The 21,639-nt window shown below is 39.4% G+C and overlaps 1 protein-coding gene across 1 annotated transcript in view; it reads left to right on the top strand.

The window, feature by feature from the left end:
* IPO11 (importin 11) overlaps positions 1 to 21,639 on the top strand; it is a 590,907-nt gene that overhangs the window by 198,234 nt on the left and 371,034 nt on the right. The window contains exons 9-12 of the mRNA XM_073680251.1: positions 5,109 to 5,301; positions 9,745 to 9,897; positions 13,869 to 13,912; positions 21,226 to 21,316. Coding sequence (XP_073536352.1) covers positions 5,109 to 5,301; positions 9,745 to 9,897; positions 13,869 to 13,912; positions 21,226 to 21,316 — 481 coding nt within the window. The remainder of the gene's footprint in view (positions 1 to 5,108; positions 5,302 to 9,744; positions 9,898 to 13,868; positions 13,913 to 21,225; positions 21,317 to 21,639) is intronic.

Raw genomic sequence — 21,639 nt, 5'->3', positions numbered from 1 at the left:
AGTTTTTGCTTCTAACTACAAGATGATTTTTGTGTCCGTTTTCCCAGTGAAACTACTTTAGTTGTCGGCGAGCGAGCCATAAATCATGCAGTAATGTATTGTTTGTGCCTCGTTTATAGAAGACGTAGAAGGCAGCGGACAGAAATGAAATTGCGCCAGGTCTGTGCCACGCTGCCACTCGCCGTCTACATCGCCTGGCAATATCTAATAATATTTCAGGCATTTCAGTAATGACATTTATTTCTACTGAAAGGATCGCAAGTCACAAAGCTACAACCAGAAGAATTGCTTTAAAAAGAGTCGGAGTAGAGCTGTGCTGCCATAAGAAAAATTCTGCCATTATGGGGGCATTCTCCAGACTACTGCGTCCTGTGTGATACAGTACAGACCAAAAGTTTGGACACACCTTCTCATTTAAAGATTTTTCTGTATTTTCATGACTATGAAAATTGTACATTCACACTGAAGGCATCAAAACTATGAATTAACACATGTGGAATTATATACTTAACAAAAAAGTGTGAAACAACTGAAAATATGTCTTATATTCTAGGTTCTTCAAAGTAGCCACCTTTTGCTTTGATGACTGTTTTGCACACTCTTGGCATTCTCTTGATGAGCTTCAAGAGGTAGTCACCAGAAATGGTCTTCCAACAATCTTGAAGGAGTTCCCAGAGATGCTTAGCACTTGTTGGCCCTTTTGCCTTCACTCTGCGCTCCAGCTCACCCCAAAACATCTCGATTGGGTTCAGGTCTGGTGACTGTGGGGGCCAGGTCATCTGGCGTAGCACCCCATCACTCTCCCTCTTGGTCAAAAAGCCCTTACACAGCCTGGAGGTGTGTTTGGGGTCATTGTCCTGTTGAAAAATAAATGATGGTCCAACTAAACAACGCAAACCGTATGGAATAGCATGCCGCTGCAAGATGCTGTGGTAGCCATGCTGGTTCAGTATGCCTTCAATTTTGAATAAATCCCCAACAGTGTCACCAGCAAAGCACCCCCACACCATCACACCTCCTCCTCCATGCTTCACGGTGGGAACCAGGCATGTAGAGTCCATCCGTTCACCTTTTCTGCGTCGCACAAAGACACGGTGGTTGGAACCAAAGATCTCAAATTTGGACTCATCAGACCAAAGCACAGATTTCCACTGGTCTAATGTCCATTCCTTGTGTTGTTTAGCCCAAACAAGTCTCTTCTGCTTGTTGCCTGTCCTTAGCAGTGGCTTCCTAGCAGCTATTTTACCATGAAGGCCTGCTGCACAAAGTCTCCTCTTAACAGTTGTTGTAGAGATGTGTCTTCTGCTAGAACTCTGTGTGGCATTGACCTGGTCTCTAATCTGAGCTGCTGTTAACCTGCGATTTCTGAGGCTGGTGACTCGGATAAACTTATCCTCAGAAGCAGAGGTGACTCTTGGTCTTCTTTTCCTGGGGCGGTCCTCATGTGAGCCAGTTTCTTTGTAGTGCTTGATGGTTTTTGCAACTGCACTTGGGGACACTTTCAAAGTTTGCCCAATTTTTCGGACTGACTGACCTTCATTTCTTAAAGTAATTATGGCCACTCGTTTTTCTTTACTTAGCTGCTTTTTTCTTGCCATAATACAAATTCTAACAGTCTATTCAGTAGGACTATTAGCTGTGTATCCACCAGACTTCTGCACAACACAACTGATGGTCCCAACCCCATTTATAAGGCAAGACATCCCACTTATTAAACCTGACAGGGCACACCTGTGAAGTGAAAACCATTTCCGGTGACTACCTCTTGAAGTTCATCAAGAGAATGCCAAGAGTGTGCAAAGCAGTCATCAAAGCAAAAGGTGGCTACTTTGAAGAACCTAGAATATAAGACATATTTTCAGTTGTTTCACACTTTTTTGCTAAGTATATAATTCCAAATGTGTTAATTCATAGTTTTGATGCCTTCAGTGTGAATGTACAATTTTCAAAGTCATGAAAATACAGAAAAATCTTTAAATGAGAAGGTGTGTCCAAACTTTTGGTCTATACTATATGTCAACTCTATAGAAATAATGGATCATGATCGATGATTACTATTCCGGTTGTATGGAACAGGGCTGTCCTGCATATGGATGCCACACTTTTGTGAGCCCATGCTATTCCATCTAATTTTTCAGAAAAATTTCTGTGCGATGGCATTTTACTTTTGACTAGTCAAGTAGTAGATAATTGTGCCCAAATCCGCCGGTGAGGTTGGCAATAACCTACAGTTGTTTCTACTTAAGACCCAGTGAACGAACTATATGTGAAAAGGCTGGGGGACATGGACTGACATCTGGGAAAGCTATCAATGTGAATTCGGGAATTGAATTCTCAGCAATTTCCTAAAATAATTATGTTGCACAAATCCTTTTGTTCATGTGTGGGAGCAATTTAGGCAATTGGGGAGAGTAGACGATGAGAAACCATATTAACCATGTCGTCTCTCTTCTTCCACAATGAAGGCACTATTTTTAGTCAGCCTCTCCGGTCTTTTCATTTGCAGATACTGGTGTCATGTGTCTGGGTTCGAATCCTTGAGCTTGTGCTTTGTGGTCGGTTTCTCTCTCTGCCGAGCCACAGCACATACACCTTTTCTCCGGGTGCTTAGTTTCTGTTATCCTTGTCTCAGTCTTTTTAGGATAACAGGTGTTTTTCATTTACTCATTTGTCTGCCCTATCACCTTTCGGGTGCGGCTTTTTATTGTTTACTGGTATTTTCTGCTGGTGATAGTCTCTTTTGGATGTCTAGCCATACTGCTGTAGTTTTAGCCAGTCAGTGAAAGATCCGCTAGGATTTAACTCTTTGCGGTTTATGTTCTTTACCCTGCACCTATCTTCTGTTTCTTGAGGAAGTAAGCAGCTTATTTTCTAACAGTACTTTTAATAATTCCATTTAATTTAGTGGTTTGTTTTTTACTCACTCTGGGATCTTTTCTTTTTCCGCACTCCTTCCCTTCTGGTGGTAATTTGCACTCTGCTCTGCCCTCCGGTTCTTTAGGAGGTTCGTGAAGCGCTCAACAACCTTTCAGACAGCATAGGTTCAAGTTGCCATTATCTAGTCTGTGGTTAGGGCTATCTCTGCTAACCCAGGAACCACTAGGGTCTGTTGGGTCAGGATCTCTAGTCTGTACAGTTACCGGCGTGGACAGTTGTAGTTTTTAGTGTGTTACCTATTTTCCCAAGTGAGTTGCTACATTGTCATAATGATGAAACACTGATGGGAAAACAGACACTGGCCAAACACGGATGAAACTCAGATCCAAAACACTGATGACACTCATACCATGTTGTACGTGACAAAATATGGACGTCTGAATACGGCTTCGGGCTGGGGCTATGCGTCACCTTTGGCTGAGACCCAGGTAGTGAGGGGACGGATCACTGAGTACCGCTGCTATATTGCTGCATAATGTATGTGAATAGTACCGCAAAACGTCAGAACCAGTTGCATTTTTTATGTCTTGCTTGTCACCGCATCTTGCAGGTTGCAGTGTGGCCCAATTCACTTATGCTGCAACATTCAGCGATCTTTGGCTACATGACTTGTGTCTTTTTCAAAGTCATCGTGTTTCCCAATCTTAGGGGATTCTGAGTTCCCTAAAATGAAACTGCTCTGGACACCTATAAGACGAAGGAGAAAACAGCCACACAGAGCGTCCCTCTCTATGAAGGAGCCAGCACATTTATGCATTCCTCAGACAGTGCAATGATTTCAGTATAGGACTTGTGTAATGTTTAATTTCTACCTATTGTTTGGGTATACAAGAAAGGAGCAGCTCCTTAAAAGTGTGTTTTCCACGTTTTTGATCTATCTTATTCACAGCATAGATCATAAATGTATGATTGCGGAGTACCTCCTCTATAGTGTTGTCCCAAACTCATCATCTGCGGTGAGTAGCTTTTTGAATGATGTACCTCCTGATGAATAATAATAATAATTTTTATTTTTATAGCGCCAACATATTCCGCAGCACTTTACAATTTTAGGTGAAGCTTATAGCGAAACGCACGTCAAGGGTCTTCTTAGTCTGTAGCTGCAGCTTAATTAGACTTATGTAATATGTAATATAGTTTAGTCTGTGCCAGTGCTGGCAATATTCTCTTATTGGTGCCTATTTTGGGTCTATACATATATCCTATTTTCTGTCTGATAATCTTTTGTATTTATTTTGTCTAGTATTCGCTTTTTTTCTTGTTCAGTCTGGTTTCGTTATTTTATTTCATTAATTATTAATTCTGTTTAATATTCATTAGAGGCAAGGTATATGATATTTGGGAAGCTTTATGTTTTGCACTGACCCTTGGGCCCTGGTTTCTGATATCAATACATAAAAGCAGTTTGCTCGCTACAGGCTTTCCTTCTATATTTTCTGTCTCTTGCAATATTTGCCTATATTGCTGCTCTGCTGTTTATATATGTATATAATATTTCTGGTTGGTTTCATATATGCTGTTATCACAATAAAATGTATATATGTATATTTTTGTATCAGCAGAATATTATTTGTGTGGACATCTCCATCTTCTTTGATAGCTTCCTTAAAAGTTTACTTAAAAGTTTACACCCTACAACTCTTATATAGTGGTATTTTGATTGTGTGATGTTCATATACTATTCAACCGTAAAATTGCACTGAAATCTCATGTTTTCCCTATTAAAGAAGAGCTCCCATCAGTTTTTACCCTCTTAAAATATTGCGGTCACCATATTATACAGCTCTGTGTACTTACAATTGCTCATTTTGTCTTTCTACCCAGCTAATTCTTCTCTTTTCCCAGCATTTATCATTCCCCTCTCCAAATCCTGACCCAGCTGCTCCCTCCGCAGTGACTCATGACTTATGCGGGGAAAAGAGACCTCCTGTTTTTAGATAAAGCTTAGAAGGATTCATCTAGATCTAATAGAAAAGAGAATTATTATCTGGGTAGAAGGGTAAAATGAGCAATTGTAAGTACACAGTGCTATATAATATGATTGCAATATATTAAGAGGATAAAACTTTGTTGGCAGTGCTTCTTTAATCTTTTTATTTTCCTATTTTGTAAGTAATTGAAGATTATTGTCAAAATCCCCCTTTAATATAGTTTCCCTGTTTCTTCCCAAGCTTTTAGATTTTCTGGACCAGCATCCATTTGCATTCATTCCCTTGATCCAGAGAGCGTTGGAGTTTGCAGTCAGCTATGTTTTTACGGAGACTGGGGACGGGATTGTGTTTGATTCTTTCATAGTTCAGTGCATGAGTCTCATCAAGATGATTGTGAAGAATGATTCTTTCAAGCCATCCAAAAACTTTGAAGGTACTGCATCTATTTTCTTCTTCATATGAAGTCAGCGGATTTTTTTTTCTTCCAATTGTTCTTATTTACTATTATTTCTAAATCCTATATCCTACACTTTCCTCATTTTTTTTTTTGAATGCCACTTACACCTTTGCAAGCAGTATATATATATATATATATATATATATATATATATATATATATATATATATATATATATATATATATATATATATATATACAGTGCCTACAAGTAGTATTCAACCCCCTGCAGATTTAGCTGGTTTGATAAGATGCAAATAAGTTAGAGCCTTCAAACTGCAAACGAGAGTAGGATTTATGAACAGAAGCATAAATCTTACAAACCAAAAAGTTATGTTGCTCAGTTGAATTTTATTAAATTTTAAACATAAAAGTGTGGGTCAATTATTATACAACCTCTATGTTTAATATTTTGTGGAATAACCCTTGTTTGCAATTACAGCTAATAATCGTCTTTTATAAGACCTGATCAGGCCGGCACAGGTCTGTGGAGTTATCTTGGCCCACTCCTCCATGCAGATCTTCTCCAAGTTATCTAGGTTCTTTGGGTGTCTCATGTGGACTTTATTCTTGAGCTCCTTCCACAAGTTTTCAATTGGGTTAAGGTCAGGAGACTGACTAGGCCACTCCAACACCTTGACTTTTTCCCTATTGAACCATGCCTTGGTTTTCTTGGCTGTGTGCTTTGGGTCGTTGTCTTGTTGGAAGATGAAATTACGAGCCATCTTAAGATCCTTGATGGAGGAGCAGAGGTTCTTGGCCAAAATCTCCAGGTAGGCCGTGCTATCCGTCTTCCCATGGATGCGGACCAGATGGCCAGGCCCCTTGGCTGAGAAACAGCCCCACAGCATGATGCTGCCACCACCATGCTTGACTGTAGGGATGGTATTCTTGGGGTCGTATGCAGTGCCATCCAGTCTCCAAACGTCACGTGTGTGGTTGGCACCAAAGATCTCGATCTTGGTCTCATCAGACCATAGAACCTTGAACCAGTCTGTCTCAGAGTCCTCCAAGTGATCATGAGCAACCTGTAGACGAGCCTTGACATGACGCTTTGAAGGTAAAGGTACCTTACGGGCTCGTCTGGAATGGAGACCATTGCGGTGGAGTACGTTACTTATGGTATTGACTGAAACCAATGTCCCCACTGCCATGAGATCTTCCCGGAGCTCCTTCCTTGTTGTTGTTGTCCTTGGGTTAGCCTTGACTCTTCGGACAAGCCTTGCCTCGGCACGGGAGGACACTTTCAAAGGCTGTCCAGGCCGTGGAGGCCGTGGAAGGCTAACAGTAGTTCCATAAGCCTTCCACTTACGGATGATGCTCCCAACAGTGGAGACAGGTAGGCCCAACTCCTTGGAAAGGGTTTTGTACCCCTTGCCAGCCTTGTGACCCTCCACGATCTTGTCTCTGATGGCCTTGGAATGCTCCTTTGTCTTTCCCATGTTGACCATGTCTGAGTGCTGTTCACAAGTTTGGGGAGGGTCTTAAATAGTCAGAAAAGGCTGGCAAAAGAGATCTTTAATCCACACATGTGAAGCTCATTATTCTTGGTGCCTGAACTACTTCTTAATACTTTAGGGGGACCAAACAGAATTCTTGTGGTTTGAGGGGTTGAATAATAAATGACACTCTGAATTAACTTTTTACGTTTTAAAAAAAAAAAAAAAAAAATTTGCTGCAGTGCATTTCCCACTTCCAGGCTGATCTACAGTACAAATGTCACAATGCCAAGTTAATTCCGCATGTGTCAACCAGCTAAATCTGCAGGGGGTTGAATACTACTTGTAGGCACTGTGTGTATATATATATATATATATATATATATATATATATATATATATATATATATATATATATATATATATATATATATATATATATATATATATATATATATATATATAATGTATGTATTTGTGTGTGTATATATATTATTTTTTTTATTTTGTTTTTCCCTTTTTTTCACTCCACTACAGGAAAAATGAAAACTGAAATTAAGCAATGTTGCAAATAGTATTGATTACCGTACATCTTCCCGTTTTGTGTCTACAGCTCACATGAAATTCTATTTGTCTGTATGTTAAAAATGCCAAACCCTGCTTGTGTGTAGTGCTGTCTTTCAGTCAGTCCCATGTTGCTCTCTTTATTGCTTTCTCAGGTTAGTAAAAGGAAGGAGTAGAGAATGTGGAGATAAATATGACTCTTATGTCAGATTACACACAGACTTTGCTTGTAGTCTATAACCATAGAGACACATTCACTTACTTGGGAGCTGTGTTCACAAATTGGTCGATTTTTAATAATGCATCAATTAAGTTGCAAAAGTGGTTGAAAAGCACACAAAAAAGGTCTTTCATCAACTTTCACAAATCCACTGAAATCAGTGACCTTACAGAATGGGTTTTGTGTTTCCTTAAAGGGAATCTGTCAGCAGGTTTTGCTATGTATTCTAACAGCAGCATGATGTTGGGACAGAGACCCTGATTCCAGCTTTGTATCACTTAGTTTACTGGGTGCAGCAGTTGTGATAGAACCTCTGTTCTCTCTGCTGCAGATCTAGCAGAGCTCTGAATGCTGAGCCCTGCATAACCCCGCCCACACCACTGATTAGCAGCTTTCTGTGTGCGCTGTACAGGTGCATCTCACTCAATTAGAATATCATCAAAAAGTTAATTTATTTCAGTTCTTCAATACAAAAAGTGAAACTCAGTAGGCTCCACAATCATGGGGAAGACTGCTGACTTGACAGATGTCCAGAAGGCAGTCACTGACAATTTGTGAACCACAAGGTCCCAGAGTTCCAATTTTCATTTGGAAATCAAGGTCCCAGAGTCTGGAGGAAGAGTAGAGAGGCCAAATCCAAGCTGCTTGAGGTCTAGTGTGAAGTTTCCACAATCAGGGATGGTTTGGGGAGCCATGTCATCTGCTGGTGTAGGTCCACTGTGTTTTATCAAGACCAAAGTCAGCGCAGCCGTCTACCAGGAGCACTTCATGCTTCCCTCTGCTGACAAGCTTTTTGGAGATGGAAATGTCATTCTCCAGCAGGACTTGGCACCTGTCCACACTTCCAAAAGTACCAATACCTGGTTTACACACAACAGTATCACTGTGCTTGATTGGCAGCAAACTCGCCTGACCTTAACCCCATAGAGAATCTGTGGTTCTCTATGGGGTATTGTCAAGAGGAAGATGAGACACCAGAATCAACAATGTAGACGAGCTGAAGGCTGCTATCAAAGCCACCTGGGCTTCCATAACACCTCAGCAGTGCCACAGGCTGATCGCCTCCATGCCACATTGCCGCATTGATGCAGTAATTGATGCAAAAGGAGCCCCAACCAAGTATTGAGTGGATTTACTGAACATACATTTCAGTAGGCCAACATTTCCAATTTTAAAATCATTTTTCAAGCTGTTGTTATAAAGTATTCTAATTTACTGAGATAATGACTTTGTGTTTTCATTGGCTGTAAGCCATAATCATCAACATTAACAGAAATAAACACTTGAAATAGATCACTGTTTGTAATGACCCTATATAATATATGAGTTTCACGTTTTGTATTGAAATAAATTAACTTTTTCATGATATTCTAATTTAGTGAGATGCATCGGTATATTGACAGAAAGCTGCTAATTAATGCTGGGGCATGGTTGGACAACACCTAGTCCTGTAGTGATAATCTTCTGATGATAAAACACTGATTGTGTTGAAACAAAAACTCAGCCTAATAAGTGACACATCGCTGGAATCAGGGTCTCCGCACGGTGGCTCAGTGGTTAGCACTGTAGTCTTGCTGCGCTGGGGTCCTGAGTTCAAATCTCACCAAGGACAACATCTGCAAGGAGTTTTTATGTTCTCTCCGTGTTAGCGTGGGTTTCCTCCGGTTTCCTCCCACATTCCAAAGACTTACTGATAGGGAATTTAGATTGTGAGCCCCAATAGGGACAGTGATGATAATGTCTGTAAAGCACTGTGTAATTAATAGCACTATATAAGTGAGTAAAATAAATAAATAATAAGTAAAATAAATTACATGGCAAGAACCTGCTGACTAATTCCCTTTAATACTGATAGGTGTCTCGGGCCCACTGGTCTAACTTTTAGTACAAAGTCTATTGTTGCAGATCCTATGGGGGTTTATTTATCTATTTGCACCATCTAAGGTCACAAATGTGGCGTACTCCTGTTCTTAGCAAAACAAAATGTGACTATTTTTATATTTTTTTTTTTTTACTGACGCTCTCACAAATTTTCTAATGAGGGGATGAGGACTAGCAGTATGGTGGGAACCAACCACGGGCCCACATATTTTAGTCTGTGGCGCACAGGCAGCCCAAGGTGCACCACAAGTTGACTTTTTATGTTTGCGATTTTACTTTTAATCCATCTCAACTAATAGTTGTTGTTTTTTTCAGACAGCAAACCACAAACCATCAATGCTCACCAAATAAAAATGTCCTTCTTCACGTACCCGACGCTGATGGAGATATGTCGCAGGCTGGTTACACATTACTTCCTTCCCAGTGAAGAAGAACTGGCAATGTGGGAGGAAGATCCTGAGGGCTTCGGTAAGAGCGGACAGCCAACTCTTCATTGGACAGCCCTTTAAAGTTTTATGCCATTTTGTAAAAAAAAAAAAATATAATATAAATTAGAAAAAAAATATTTGACTATTTGTTTGAGGGAACTATGATAACTTTCTTTCTTAACAGTTCTTTTATCGTTTTTAGTGCCGTTATTTTGAGCCGTATCCACTTTCCCACGCCATTAATAATAAGATTTGCCACTAAACTCAATTGTGCCCATACTAGATTTCCAGAAGTTTTACAGCGTGTGCGGGTGGCGCGGGCTCTCATTGAGATGAGCGGAGGTAATCCCGGCTCAGTGAATCCCACATTCATTAATCACGGCCTGGCCACCTAGTTACAAGGTATGATCACTGAGCACGCAGCAGCTCCGCTCCGCCGAGAGAGTCATATTGGATTTCCAAGTTCCAGAGTCGGCTCTCTAGAGAAATGAGTTTATACATTTTCACGATCATGTTTCCTGCCCAGCAGTTAATTGCTTTCAGTGTGTGATAAATTGTTTACGACCATCTCTCTGGGGTCTGCCTTCATGTGGGCAGTGCTGCTCGCTGATTCTGTGTGATCCAAGCTGCCCAACTCTATACTAATGCTTAGTGCAATTTTTGCTTTTTTTTCATTTCCACGTTGTAACCCTTTCCGTAGGAGCACTGTATGGATTTAATTGAAAGCAGTGGCTTGAAATGGCACGCAAGTATTAAACTTTCATGTTGGAGGTGACTTCTATTATTTTCTGCTGGTGAAAAATTTCATATGATGGGAAAACCAGACACATTAAAATAATGCATTATTTTTGGGTCACGTGCTTTTAGTATCCCCAAAGGCAATAATAGAAGTGGTATTCGGCATGCATTTTTAATGGGTATTACCATCTCTTGTATTTATAGCATGTAACCGTTGGGGTTGCAGTGCTGAATATGAGTTTGGATCCTTACTACCATGGGACCATAAAACCAAGCAATGTGAACTGAGGTCTAAGATGGTAGACATGCAAGAAATAGGAGCATGTTCACACTAGCAAAAAGAAGCAAAACCTACAAAAGACAAAAATATATCTCATACCCTACTATCATTATATATAAATGTAAAGCAAAGTTGCATAATAAATATAGGGTACTTAGTGAACTATTTTTGATCAAAAAAAGTATACAAGCCATCCCACCAGCGGCAAGGTGACCCTAAATTGGGACGGTACCTATACTGTCGATATTAAAAACCTTACTGTATATCAAAGTTGAAGTAATGCATATAAAAGGGTAGACAAATAGGACCGGGTCCCAACTCCAGACCACCTAGGCCCGTGGTAAGCTACATATATACTAATCAGCTCAACAAAGGGGATGCCACACCCTTAAATTGCACAGAATGCAAACAAGACAAAAAACCAAGCAATGTGAACTGAGGTCTAAGATGGTAGACATGCAAGAAATAGGAGCATGTTCACACTAGCAAAAAGAAGCAAAACCTACAAAAGACAAAAATATATCTCATACCCTACCATCATTATATATAAATGTAAAGCAAAGTTGCATAATAAATATAGGGTACTTAGTGAACTATTTTTGATCAAAAAAAGTATACAAGCCGTCCCACCAGCGGCAAGGTGACCCTAAATTGGGACGGTACCTATACTGTCTATATTAAAAACCTTACTGTATATCAAAGTTGAAGTAATGCATATAAAAGGGTAGACAAATAGGACCGGGTCCCAACTCCAGACCACCTAGGCCCGTGGTAAGCTACATATATACTAATCAGCTCAACAAAGGGGATGCCACACCCTTAAATTGCACAGAATGCAAACAAGACAAAAAACCAAGCAATGTGAACTGAGGTCTAAGATGGTAGACATGCAAGAAATAGGAGCATGTTCACACTAGCAAAAAGAAGCAAAACCTACAAAAGACAAAAATATATCTCATACCCTACCATCATTATATATAAATGTAAAGCAAAGTTGCATAATAAATATAGGGTACTTAGTGAACTATTTTTGATCAAAAAAAGTATACAAGCCGTCCCACCAGCGGCAAGGTGACCCTAAATTGGGACGGTACCTATACTGTCTATATTAAAAACCTTACTGTATATCAAAGTTGAAGTAATGCATATAAAAGGGTAGACAAATAGGACTGTATATCAACTTTGATATACAGTAAGGTTTTTAATATAGACAGTATAGGTACCGTCCCAATTTAGGGTCACCTTGCCGCTGGTGGGACGGCTTGTATACTTTTTTTGATCAAAAATAGTTCACTAAGTACCCTATATTTATTATGCAACTTTGCTTTACATTTATATATAATGATGGTAGGGTATGAGATATATTTTTGTCTTTTGTAGGTTTACCATGAGACCATGAAGAAGGGTAGAAAGCTTTATTTAGGTCATACGGGTGTCAAATATGATTTTAGAAATTTCTATAGTTTTACTATTAGGATCCTCTTTGAGGCTTAATTTCTATAGTTTTACCACTAGGATCCTTCTTCAGGCTTAATTTCTATAGTTTTACAAATAAGGTCCTTCTTCAGGCTTAGTGAACAGGTGTAATGGCAAAGTGGATATTAGTCTGATAGATGTTGGTTCTAGTTTTGGCACCTATCTCACACCACCCGGAATAGATAGGTGGTTGCACATGCGTAGCTCTCTGCATTCACTTCTATGGGTGTTTGAAGCGCTAAATCCACTGTAAAAATAAACGCTATGTGTGGCAGAAAAGTAACACTGCACATCACCCTGAAAACACCATCCCCACCGTCAAACATGGTGGTGGCAGTTCTATGATGTGGGGATGATTTTCTTCAGCAGGGACAGGTTAGCTGGTCAGAATTGATGAGGAGATGGATGGCGTTAAATACAGGAAAAACCTGGAGGAATACCTGTTAGAGGCTGCAAAAGACCTGAGACTGGGGCATAGGTTCACCTTCCAGGAGAACAAGGATCCTCAACATACTGCCAGAGATACAATGGATGGTTTAGATCAAAGCATATTCATGTGTGTGAATCCCATTGAGAATATTTGGCAATACGAGAATGGGTAGAAGCTGGTAGAGACCTACCCCAAAAGACTGGTGGTCCTACAAAGTATTGTCTTAAGGGATGCTGAAAACAAATGCATGTCACAATTTTCTAATTTTAAAATAATTAGAAAACCTTCTATCATTTCCTTTACACTTCACAAATACTTGTTACTTTGTTGGTATATAAAACAAACCTCCAATAAAATATAGTTTGTGGCTGTAACGTGAAAAAATGTGTAAAAGTTCACAGGATGTGACTACTTTTTCAAGATATATATCTGTTTTTTGTATATATATATATATATATATATTTTAGGGGCTGCATAGTGCTGCTGATCAGTAGGAAGTGTCCCGAGACCCCCACCGATTGGTCTGAAGTGCACAGCTCCTGCATGAGCAGTAAGCACGGGTTACAGGCTCATTAGTAAGTGTATGGGATTGTACACTACTATCACCACAGAACAGTCTATGGACCCAAAAACTTACTATTGAGCCCATACACAAGACTACACGCATGGGCCATGCAGGAGCTGCACAATTCAGAGCAGTGCTTTGACCAGTCTGTTGTGGTCTCAGGACCCAGACCCCCACATTCAGCAGCACATAGTGGCTGTTATAATATGCACATTTTTTTGTTAAATGATAATTGCATTTTAGACTGTTAAATCCTATCTGCCTTTGGCCTCCACTAGAGGGAGCCCTGGAGGATTCTGCATACTGTCCATACGCTGTACTGAATAATAATAACCGTGTTCAGTTATTTCCTAAGCTCCCCCTAGTGGTGGCTAGTTGCATAACCAGTGTTGCATTTGTTTAATGTGTCCTATGTCCTTGTAGGATCATCTTTAAGTTGTGCTGAGAAATGTTTGTGTAATTTGTGAATTGGAACTGATAGTGTCAGATTCCTTTCAGTAATTCTTCTCATTTTCCCTGTAGCTGTGGAGGAAAGTGGTGGAGACTCATGGAAGTACAGTCTGAGGGTATGTTTTCTAAATTTTTCAGTCTTGCCCTTTCATACATTTCATGAAATAGGTATCATCGCTGCTCATGCGCTAAAACAGGAAAATGTTATAGAATTACATCCTTTAGGTCCTAAGGGTCTCTCTTCAGAATGTCATCTTTCCTAATCCCCGTCTGTTCTCCAGTAAAATGACCTTTTCTTGATACTTTTTTTAATTTTCTATATGGATTTTCAGCTTTAATTTTTGCTATGTATTATTACAGTGTGCCCTTTGCATATTAACTTGGTGGCGGTACAATACATCTATGTACAAATACACATGAACATCTTAATGGATGAAAGTTTTGAACAAAACTGAAGATTTTGGAATGAAAGTTATATTAACCTTACTTTTATGTTATGGGTTAAAAAAAAAGCGTTCTTTGAAACTTAGGCTTGTCAAAATGTTGGAAATTGTTATTGTGTTCAGTGAGATATTAACTAAATTTTTTCTTTTCAAAGGGGATGTACTCATTTATGCTGAGCTCTGTGTTTGTATTTGTGTGTATATATGTGTAATGCATATCTCACACACACAAATATATGTATATACAGTCATGGCCGAAAGTGTTGTCACCCTTGAAATTGTTGTTTTGTTATGCACATGTTTATTTCCTTTGTGTATTGGAAGAACACAAAAAAAACAGAAAAAAAAGGCAAATTGAATATAATTTCACATAAAACCCCCTAAACGGGCTGGACAAAATGTTGTCACCTTTCCAAAATTGTGAATAAACAGATTTATTTCAAGCATATGGTGCTCGTTCAAACTCACAAGTGGCAAGTAACAGGTGTGGGCAATATGAAAATCACAGTTGAAACCAGATAAAAGGGGAGAAGTTGACTCTCAAATTGAATCTCAATTTGCAGGCACAGTGTTCCAGGGTATTGTCACCCATCAGTGCAAAGTATGAGATCTAATTTAGCTAGGTGAGAGACTTTAGACTGAAATCTAAGGAGTAACAATTTTCCTTGTGGAGAGTGACAAGCCAGGCCTGGCATATCAGAGTGAGGAGACTTACACCATGCATGCTCCTCTGGGAAATTAAGTTTGCAAATTTCCTCTTCAGAGAGGAAGAGGACTTGAATTTTAGTCCCACCTATTGGAAGTAGCCAAATCAGATCGCATACTTTGCACTGATTATAGGCAATACCCCGAAACACCTTGTCCGCAAATTGAGATTCTAGTCTGGCTTTTATCCTAAGTCATATGGCATGGCTCGTTAAAGGGTCAATATTGACTTTTAGGATTGTTGCTTTCAATAGTTGGCACGAGAGTTCAAATCCTGTTCCTCTCTGAAGAGTAAATTTGCATATTTAACTTCCCAGAGGAGCCTGTATGCCATATATTCCTCACTAGGCCTGGCTTATCACTCTCCACAAGGAGAAACGTTACCCCTTAAATCTGAATGAAACATCATAGAGGGCACTTATCCTCTCTAATTGGTTAATGAGAGGTGGTAACATGAAGAAAAGCTTGAAGAAAAGCTTCTGTATAAGGTTGGCCATACAATTTAGATGGCTGTCGGCTGATTGATGCTTCGGATGATTGTTTGCCCGACGGTCAACTCAGCTGACTTTCCCATGTACAGGAGTGCCAGCTCGGCCGAGCGCCACTGTGTCCTTTATGAGAAAGCAGACAACTGACATGTCAGCTGGGGGCTTATCTCAGGGACAGCAATGTGATCGTCAATCCGAAATTGGACATGCTCGCTCGACCTCTCTCCTGACCATCAGTCTGCCAGCAAACCCATAGACATTAGACTGGCTGCCGAACACGTCGATATCACCGGCGTCAGCTGACATTAGTTTAACGTGTGTGGGGGCCTTAACCCTCCGTCACATACAATATCGGTTCTAACGAGTTCACATACAATGTGACTGTCAGGCGCAGGCTAGAAAAATACCTATAATATCTAATGTTTGCAATTTCAGTGCTCTAAAAGTGATCAGTGACCTTCATAGGGATGTAATAAAAGAGACTACACATAATCAGGTGCAAAAAAACCATTTACTTAACATAAAACTAATAACTCTGAAATACAAACATTTCAAAACTCCCGCCAAATAAAAGAGATGTGCCTGTCAGGCCTATTGTATGTGACGGAGGGTTAAAAGAAATCGGTCATCAGGATTTTGCTATGTAAACCACATGCAGTGTCAGGCTGGCGCTGTTACACTGATTTAAATGATACCTGAGTTGAAGAAATCCATCTTGTGGTTGTTGTTTAATCTGTGTTTGCAGTTTGGAGTTAATGAGATGCTCGTGCTCCGGGGCAGCCTGTGGGCGCTTGCCCAGTTACTAATATGGTCTTTTTTTTTTTTAACTCCAGCAAAATGGCGCTGGCGCATGTGCAGTAGCATATATCGCTTGCCGATTAGATGCTACTGCGCATGCTCCCTTTTTCTGGAGGCAATTTTCTTATTGCTCCAACAAAATGACACCACTGCATGCGCAGTAGTATCTATCTGCAAGCGATGATCTTAATCTGTGCAAGCCCCGCCCACTGGGGCATCACTTGCCGATAGATGCTACTGCACATTCGCCATTTTGCTGGAGTTAAAAATGTTTCTTTAAAGACCAAAATATTAACTGCGCAAGCGCAGTATTTAAAATAGGAGGCAGGTCACTGAATATTCAGTGACCTGTCATTTAAGCCAGAATGATGATGATGTGGTCAGAGCACCAGATAAAGCCCCGCCCACAGGCCCGCCCAGGATCACGAGCATCTCATTAACTCCAAACTGCAAACACAGATTAAACAAGAACCACTGGACGGATTTCTTCAACCCAGGTATCATTTTAATCAGTGTAACAGCGCCAACCTGACAATGCTTGTATTTTACTTAGCAAAATACTGATGACAGGTTTTCTTTAAGTTTCTGGCAGTCATTTGATGTCTTGATATAGAAAAGTCCTCGGTAGTAATATTGAATTGTTTTCTTTTCACAATTTTTTTATTGTCCTTCTTCTAAATGAAGCAACTTTATAAATAGTATTAATTTAAAGTCCTGTATGGTTTTGTGTTTACAGCTCCCATGCAGAGCTTTGTGTGGCCATGGTAACAAAATAAGAAAAACAATTTCTAGTTTGTTTCTACATTCAATCTGTATTCTATCTGTTCCCCAAATTCTTGATTACTCACCAGATGTATGTCAGTGAGCTGCAGGGGACAGATCGAAGAGGACTTGACAGCAAGACAAGTGGTGTTCTTGTGTGCTTGGTTTTGAGGGCCGTCATCGGGACTTTTAGTTTTTTTATTCTATCCATTTGTATAAAAAAAAAAAACTAAATATTTGCTAGGCTTTTCAACTTGTCATTGTAGAAAATTTTCCTGACAAACTTGTCATTGTTCTTTTAACTACATATAAAGCATACCAATACAACTGTGCAGTGTCAGACTGGGGAGCCTAGGGCCCACCAGTAACCAGCTGCAGGCCCCCACTTGTCAGCTGCATGCAAATTGTGACGTTATCCTCAATCACAAATGTATATAACAATGACCTGGGTAGATTGTTAAATGAATAAGATGCCGCCTTTGTCTTCACACAGTGATTCAATTATATTGTGCCAAGTTCTGCTCATAGAGGGTGGTGTCCTACTCCTGCACAGGGGCCCACCGGAGGATTCTCCTGTTCTGCTGTGGGCCAGTCCAAGCCTGCGTACTGCGTATTACCCATCATAAGATGAGAGCAGTAGGACCTGTCACATAACGCCTGTATTCTGTGTGAACTTGCAGGTTCTTGTTGATATTTGTTAAGCGTTTCTCTCTCTGCTTTAGAGGGGACTTGTCTTCAGGATTTACCCCGATACTCTTCTCCCAGCACTGTGTGACCTGTAGAGATCTTTCTAAAATGATATTCACTAGTCAATAGTAACGCTGCATTTCTTAGAAAAAGTACTTTGAAGAACTCCCACGCCATATGCAGATAGTCAATTGTTCGCGTGCATATCCCAACTGTCTAAAGGTGCATGTACACAGCAGAGCTCAGTGATTTAGATGAACCATCATTTTAATTTTTATTTCATATTTTGCATAAAAATAAGCAAGTTTGTAAAATATCTTATAAGAGAAATTTGCTTCTTTCTCTTTCTGGATTGATCTTTCATTCTCGATTCATATGTAAAAGCTGTATTTCAATAAGACAGACTTTGCCATTGCTGAGATAGGAGTTGACAGTTGGTGCTTTTAGAATTCTATGGAGGGGGAGGAGCTAGATGCCGACAAACATTCCGCTGAAAGTTCTCCATAGAATGTTATGATCATCAACTGTCATCTCAATAATGGGAAAGTCTGTATTCAGCCATGAATTGAGAAAAATGGATTTCACTAAATAAATATTTTATAAAGTGTCTTATTTTCATGTGTACTTTCAATTAAAAAAACAAACAAACCTTAAAATACTTACGCATCATGTTTGTTGGTGCGTGGTGATTTAATAGCCTGTGGAAACCCACAGGCAGACCTCTCTTCAGATATAAACCAAACAATTCCTCATTTTACCATATTAAGAAAGTCATCTGAAGTAGTCATATAGTAGTTAATATAATAGTTAATATAATATTTTATTTAACACCGCAAGCAAAAACAATTAAAAATATACTGCCCCTAAAAAATCCCGATTAAAGCCAATAGGCAGTGTGGTCTACAAACAATCTTATGACATACTGGTAAGTACATATACCATTATATTGGTGTACATTTTTGTATACAGTTCATATTGCCATACTATAAATACACATAATGAATAGATTTCTGAGACTAGTTGGACACAGATTTAGACAGTATATAGTTAATCACAAGAATACAGACCATATGCCATAGTGATAGCCCCATACTGCCCAGCACCCCTACGCGCGTTTCACCTGTTTGCTCCCTCGGGCAGACCTCTCTTCAGATATACTCTGAAATAAATCGTTCTTGGCGCTTTGGCTGCCATTGTTCTCGACAGCACAAGTTTTCTTCACACAGGACAATGCGCTGCTTAGAATGATGATCTGTTGAGCAAACCAGAAGATCCTCTCATCCAAAGAAGGAATATTTGGCATTTTCATCAGGTGATCGGAAGCCTGTTTGGACTGCACAGTTAAGCCTCATTCAGACGTAAATTTTTCTCACCTATGAGAAAAACGGACTGATAATTTTGATCAAACTTTGGTCTGCGTATAATCAGTTTTTCTCGTATATGGAGAAAAAAAAATGTCTCCACCGTCTCCTTTCTGACAGTCGCTTTATGGTAGTGCGTTATTAGGTTGAAGTCATCAGCTTCTGTAAATAATATTATTATTATTATTTTGTTTTGCCATCAAAATAATTTTGTAGGGGGTAATAAAGGGGTTTTCCAAGTTCGGAAAAAAAATTGTGCAAAGGTGGGTGTGGGGAATATGCCATATAATCCGGCAATGAGAATGAATGGGAAAGTAGTAAATCTGTTATTTTATGCTACATATCCTACTAAATCATCTTTTCTGGACTTAGAAAACCCCTGTAATTATTTTTTAGGCATATTTGTATCTATCTGTTGGCTTTATGTGTAGCCACCTTATGTAAATGTTCTGTAAATTGCTTTCCTCTCATGGAAACAGTCTCATCTATCAAAGCTTTGATTGTGTACATCAAGGAGACAGACATAGCCATGTAAAAATATAAAAAAAAACATACAAAAGTAAGGGAATAACATACCAGACATGACAGATGCTGTCATAAAATAAGGAGCCGTAAAGAAGTACATATCGCTGTCTTCTTTCCATAAATTTACATAAGCAATGGAAGATTATTCACTACTGAATTCCAAGATTCATTCATGGCGAATACACATCGGAAATGAGCGTTAACTGATATATCGGATTGGGTATAATGTTTGGGGAATCAGAGGGGCGACCAAATAAGGAGGTTTAGGGCGCATTCTGACTTGTTTCCATGTTTCAGGGGTTGTTCTTTTTGGTCAATGACAGATGGAAAGTATAGGAAAACGAGCAGCATGTATTCAGTGTCTCTGCAGTGCCCACAGTGGCGAAACTATGCATTACACGCTTCACTGGAGTCAGCAGTCTGTCTGATTCAAGAAATTCTGATAACAAACACTGCACTTCCGGGTATACTTCGGTGCACAAGTAGGACCCCAATCCTTTAAACAGTGTAAGACAGACTTGGCACTCGCTTCTTGACATAGACTGAAATATTTTATTGTTCATAGAAATTCCAGATTCAAGACGTTTCGGTCAGTAAGACCTTCATCAGTCATCTGGGAGTTGATTACACTGCAGCAGGCAGCACTGGAATGTGTCTGCAGTATCCACCGCTCAGACAAGTGGCGTAATCAAGTCCCAGAGGACTGATGAAGGTCTTACTGACCGAAATGTCTTGAATCTGGAATTTCTATGAACAATAAAATATTTCAGTCTATGTCAAGAAGCGAGTGCCAAGTCTTTCTTACACTGTCTGATTAAAGAAGACTTGTCACCAGGTCATAAGCGGGCAATATTTTCTCATATTTTATTCCCACTGTTCCCTTGAGTATTCCTTTTTTTTTTTGTAAATCTCTCATACGGTTCCAGAGTAAAGACATTAACAAAAAACGCTAAATAAAAAGGTCCATATCTCTGGAACCACATGATGTAATAAAAAAAAAAGGCTATATTACTCAGGGGAGCAGAGGGAATAAAATAACAGCTAAAGTGGACACTTTTAACACTGTGACAGATCCTCTTTAAGAGTAACTACATTTGTTTATTTTTTTTTTATATTAAGTTTGAAAGTATAAGCTTTTGTAATATCCTATACTACCCTATTTTGCTTCCTTCTCTCCCAAATACCATGTCAAAAGTGCTGTTTTAACTGACTAGTGCATGTTCCTTTAGAAGCTGCTTTCAGCTGCTGCTCTAGCAGGGATCCATACTCTATTTACAAACACTTTTACTTTGTGAACCTCTGCTCTGCTCCATCCAGGGAAGTTTTAGTAAATAGTGTTTGACTAACGGATTCTTCTTGAGCAGCCGTTGAATTGAAAGCAGCTTCTAAAGGAACATGAACATTAACTAGGTAGCTAAAACCGCACTTTCAGCATGGTGTATGGGAGACAAGGAAGCAAAATACCGTAAGTCAAAATAACTTTGCAATGCATCGAGAACTATTATATTTAAAAAAAAATAGTTTAGGTACTCTAAAGTGTGGATATGCTAGTTCCACCCATGGAGACGTACAGTCTAGCGTTTCTTTTGATTCAGCTTTTTTTCTATATTAGACCCTTTGAGAATTTTCTGTAAATATTTATTTTCTGTTTCTTCACCAGCTTTGTTCGGAAGTGCTTTTCATTGATATTTTCCATGAATACAGTCAGACTCTCACACCCGTGCTCTTAGAAATGGTTCACGCCCTTCAAGGTAAGTGTTTTGTTTTTCTTTTATTGACATGTGAAGTGATTTAGGGTGATCCGTCAGTCGCCTTGTGCTAATACCAGAAATGAGATGATAGTAATGGAGTAGCACTAAATATCAGAAGCTTTTCTTTTTTGTTTTATGAAACAATATTGGCTTTTGTTACTACAATAAAATGTCTCTGTCTTATTAAATGAGGGGAAAATATTAAAGAAGAAGAAAGAAATAAGAAAAAAAAAGGAAATAACTATTTTTTGTGTCGCAGGGAGCAAAAGGTTTAGGAAAGTGGGTAGACCTTAAGTTGCCCATTAATAAAAGTGAGTAGTTGG

This window comes from Phyllobates terribilis, unplaced genomic scaffold, assembly GCF_046119375.1.
Source record: "Phyllobates terribilis strain yellow unplaced genomic scaffold, ASM4611937v1 Scaffold_1__5_contigs__length_1240528914, whole genome shotgun sequence".
NCBI lineage: Eukaryota > Metazoa > Chordata > Amphibia > Anura > Dendrobatidae > Phyllobates > Phyllobates terribilis.
Note: the sequence above shows the minus strand (reverse complement) of the source record. Positions and strands in the feature narration are given on the sequence as shown.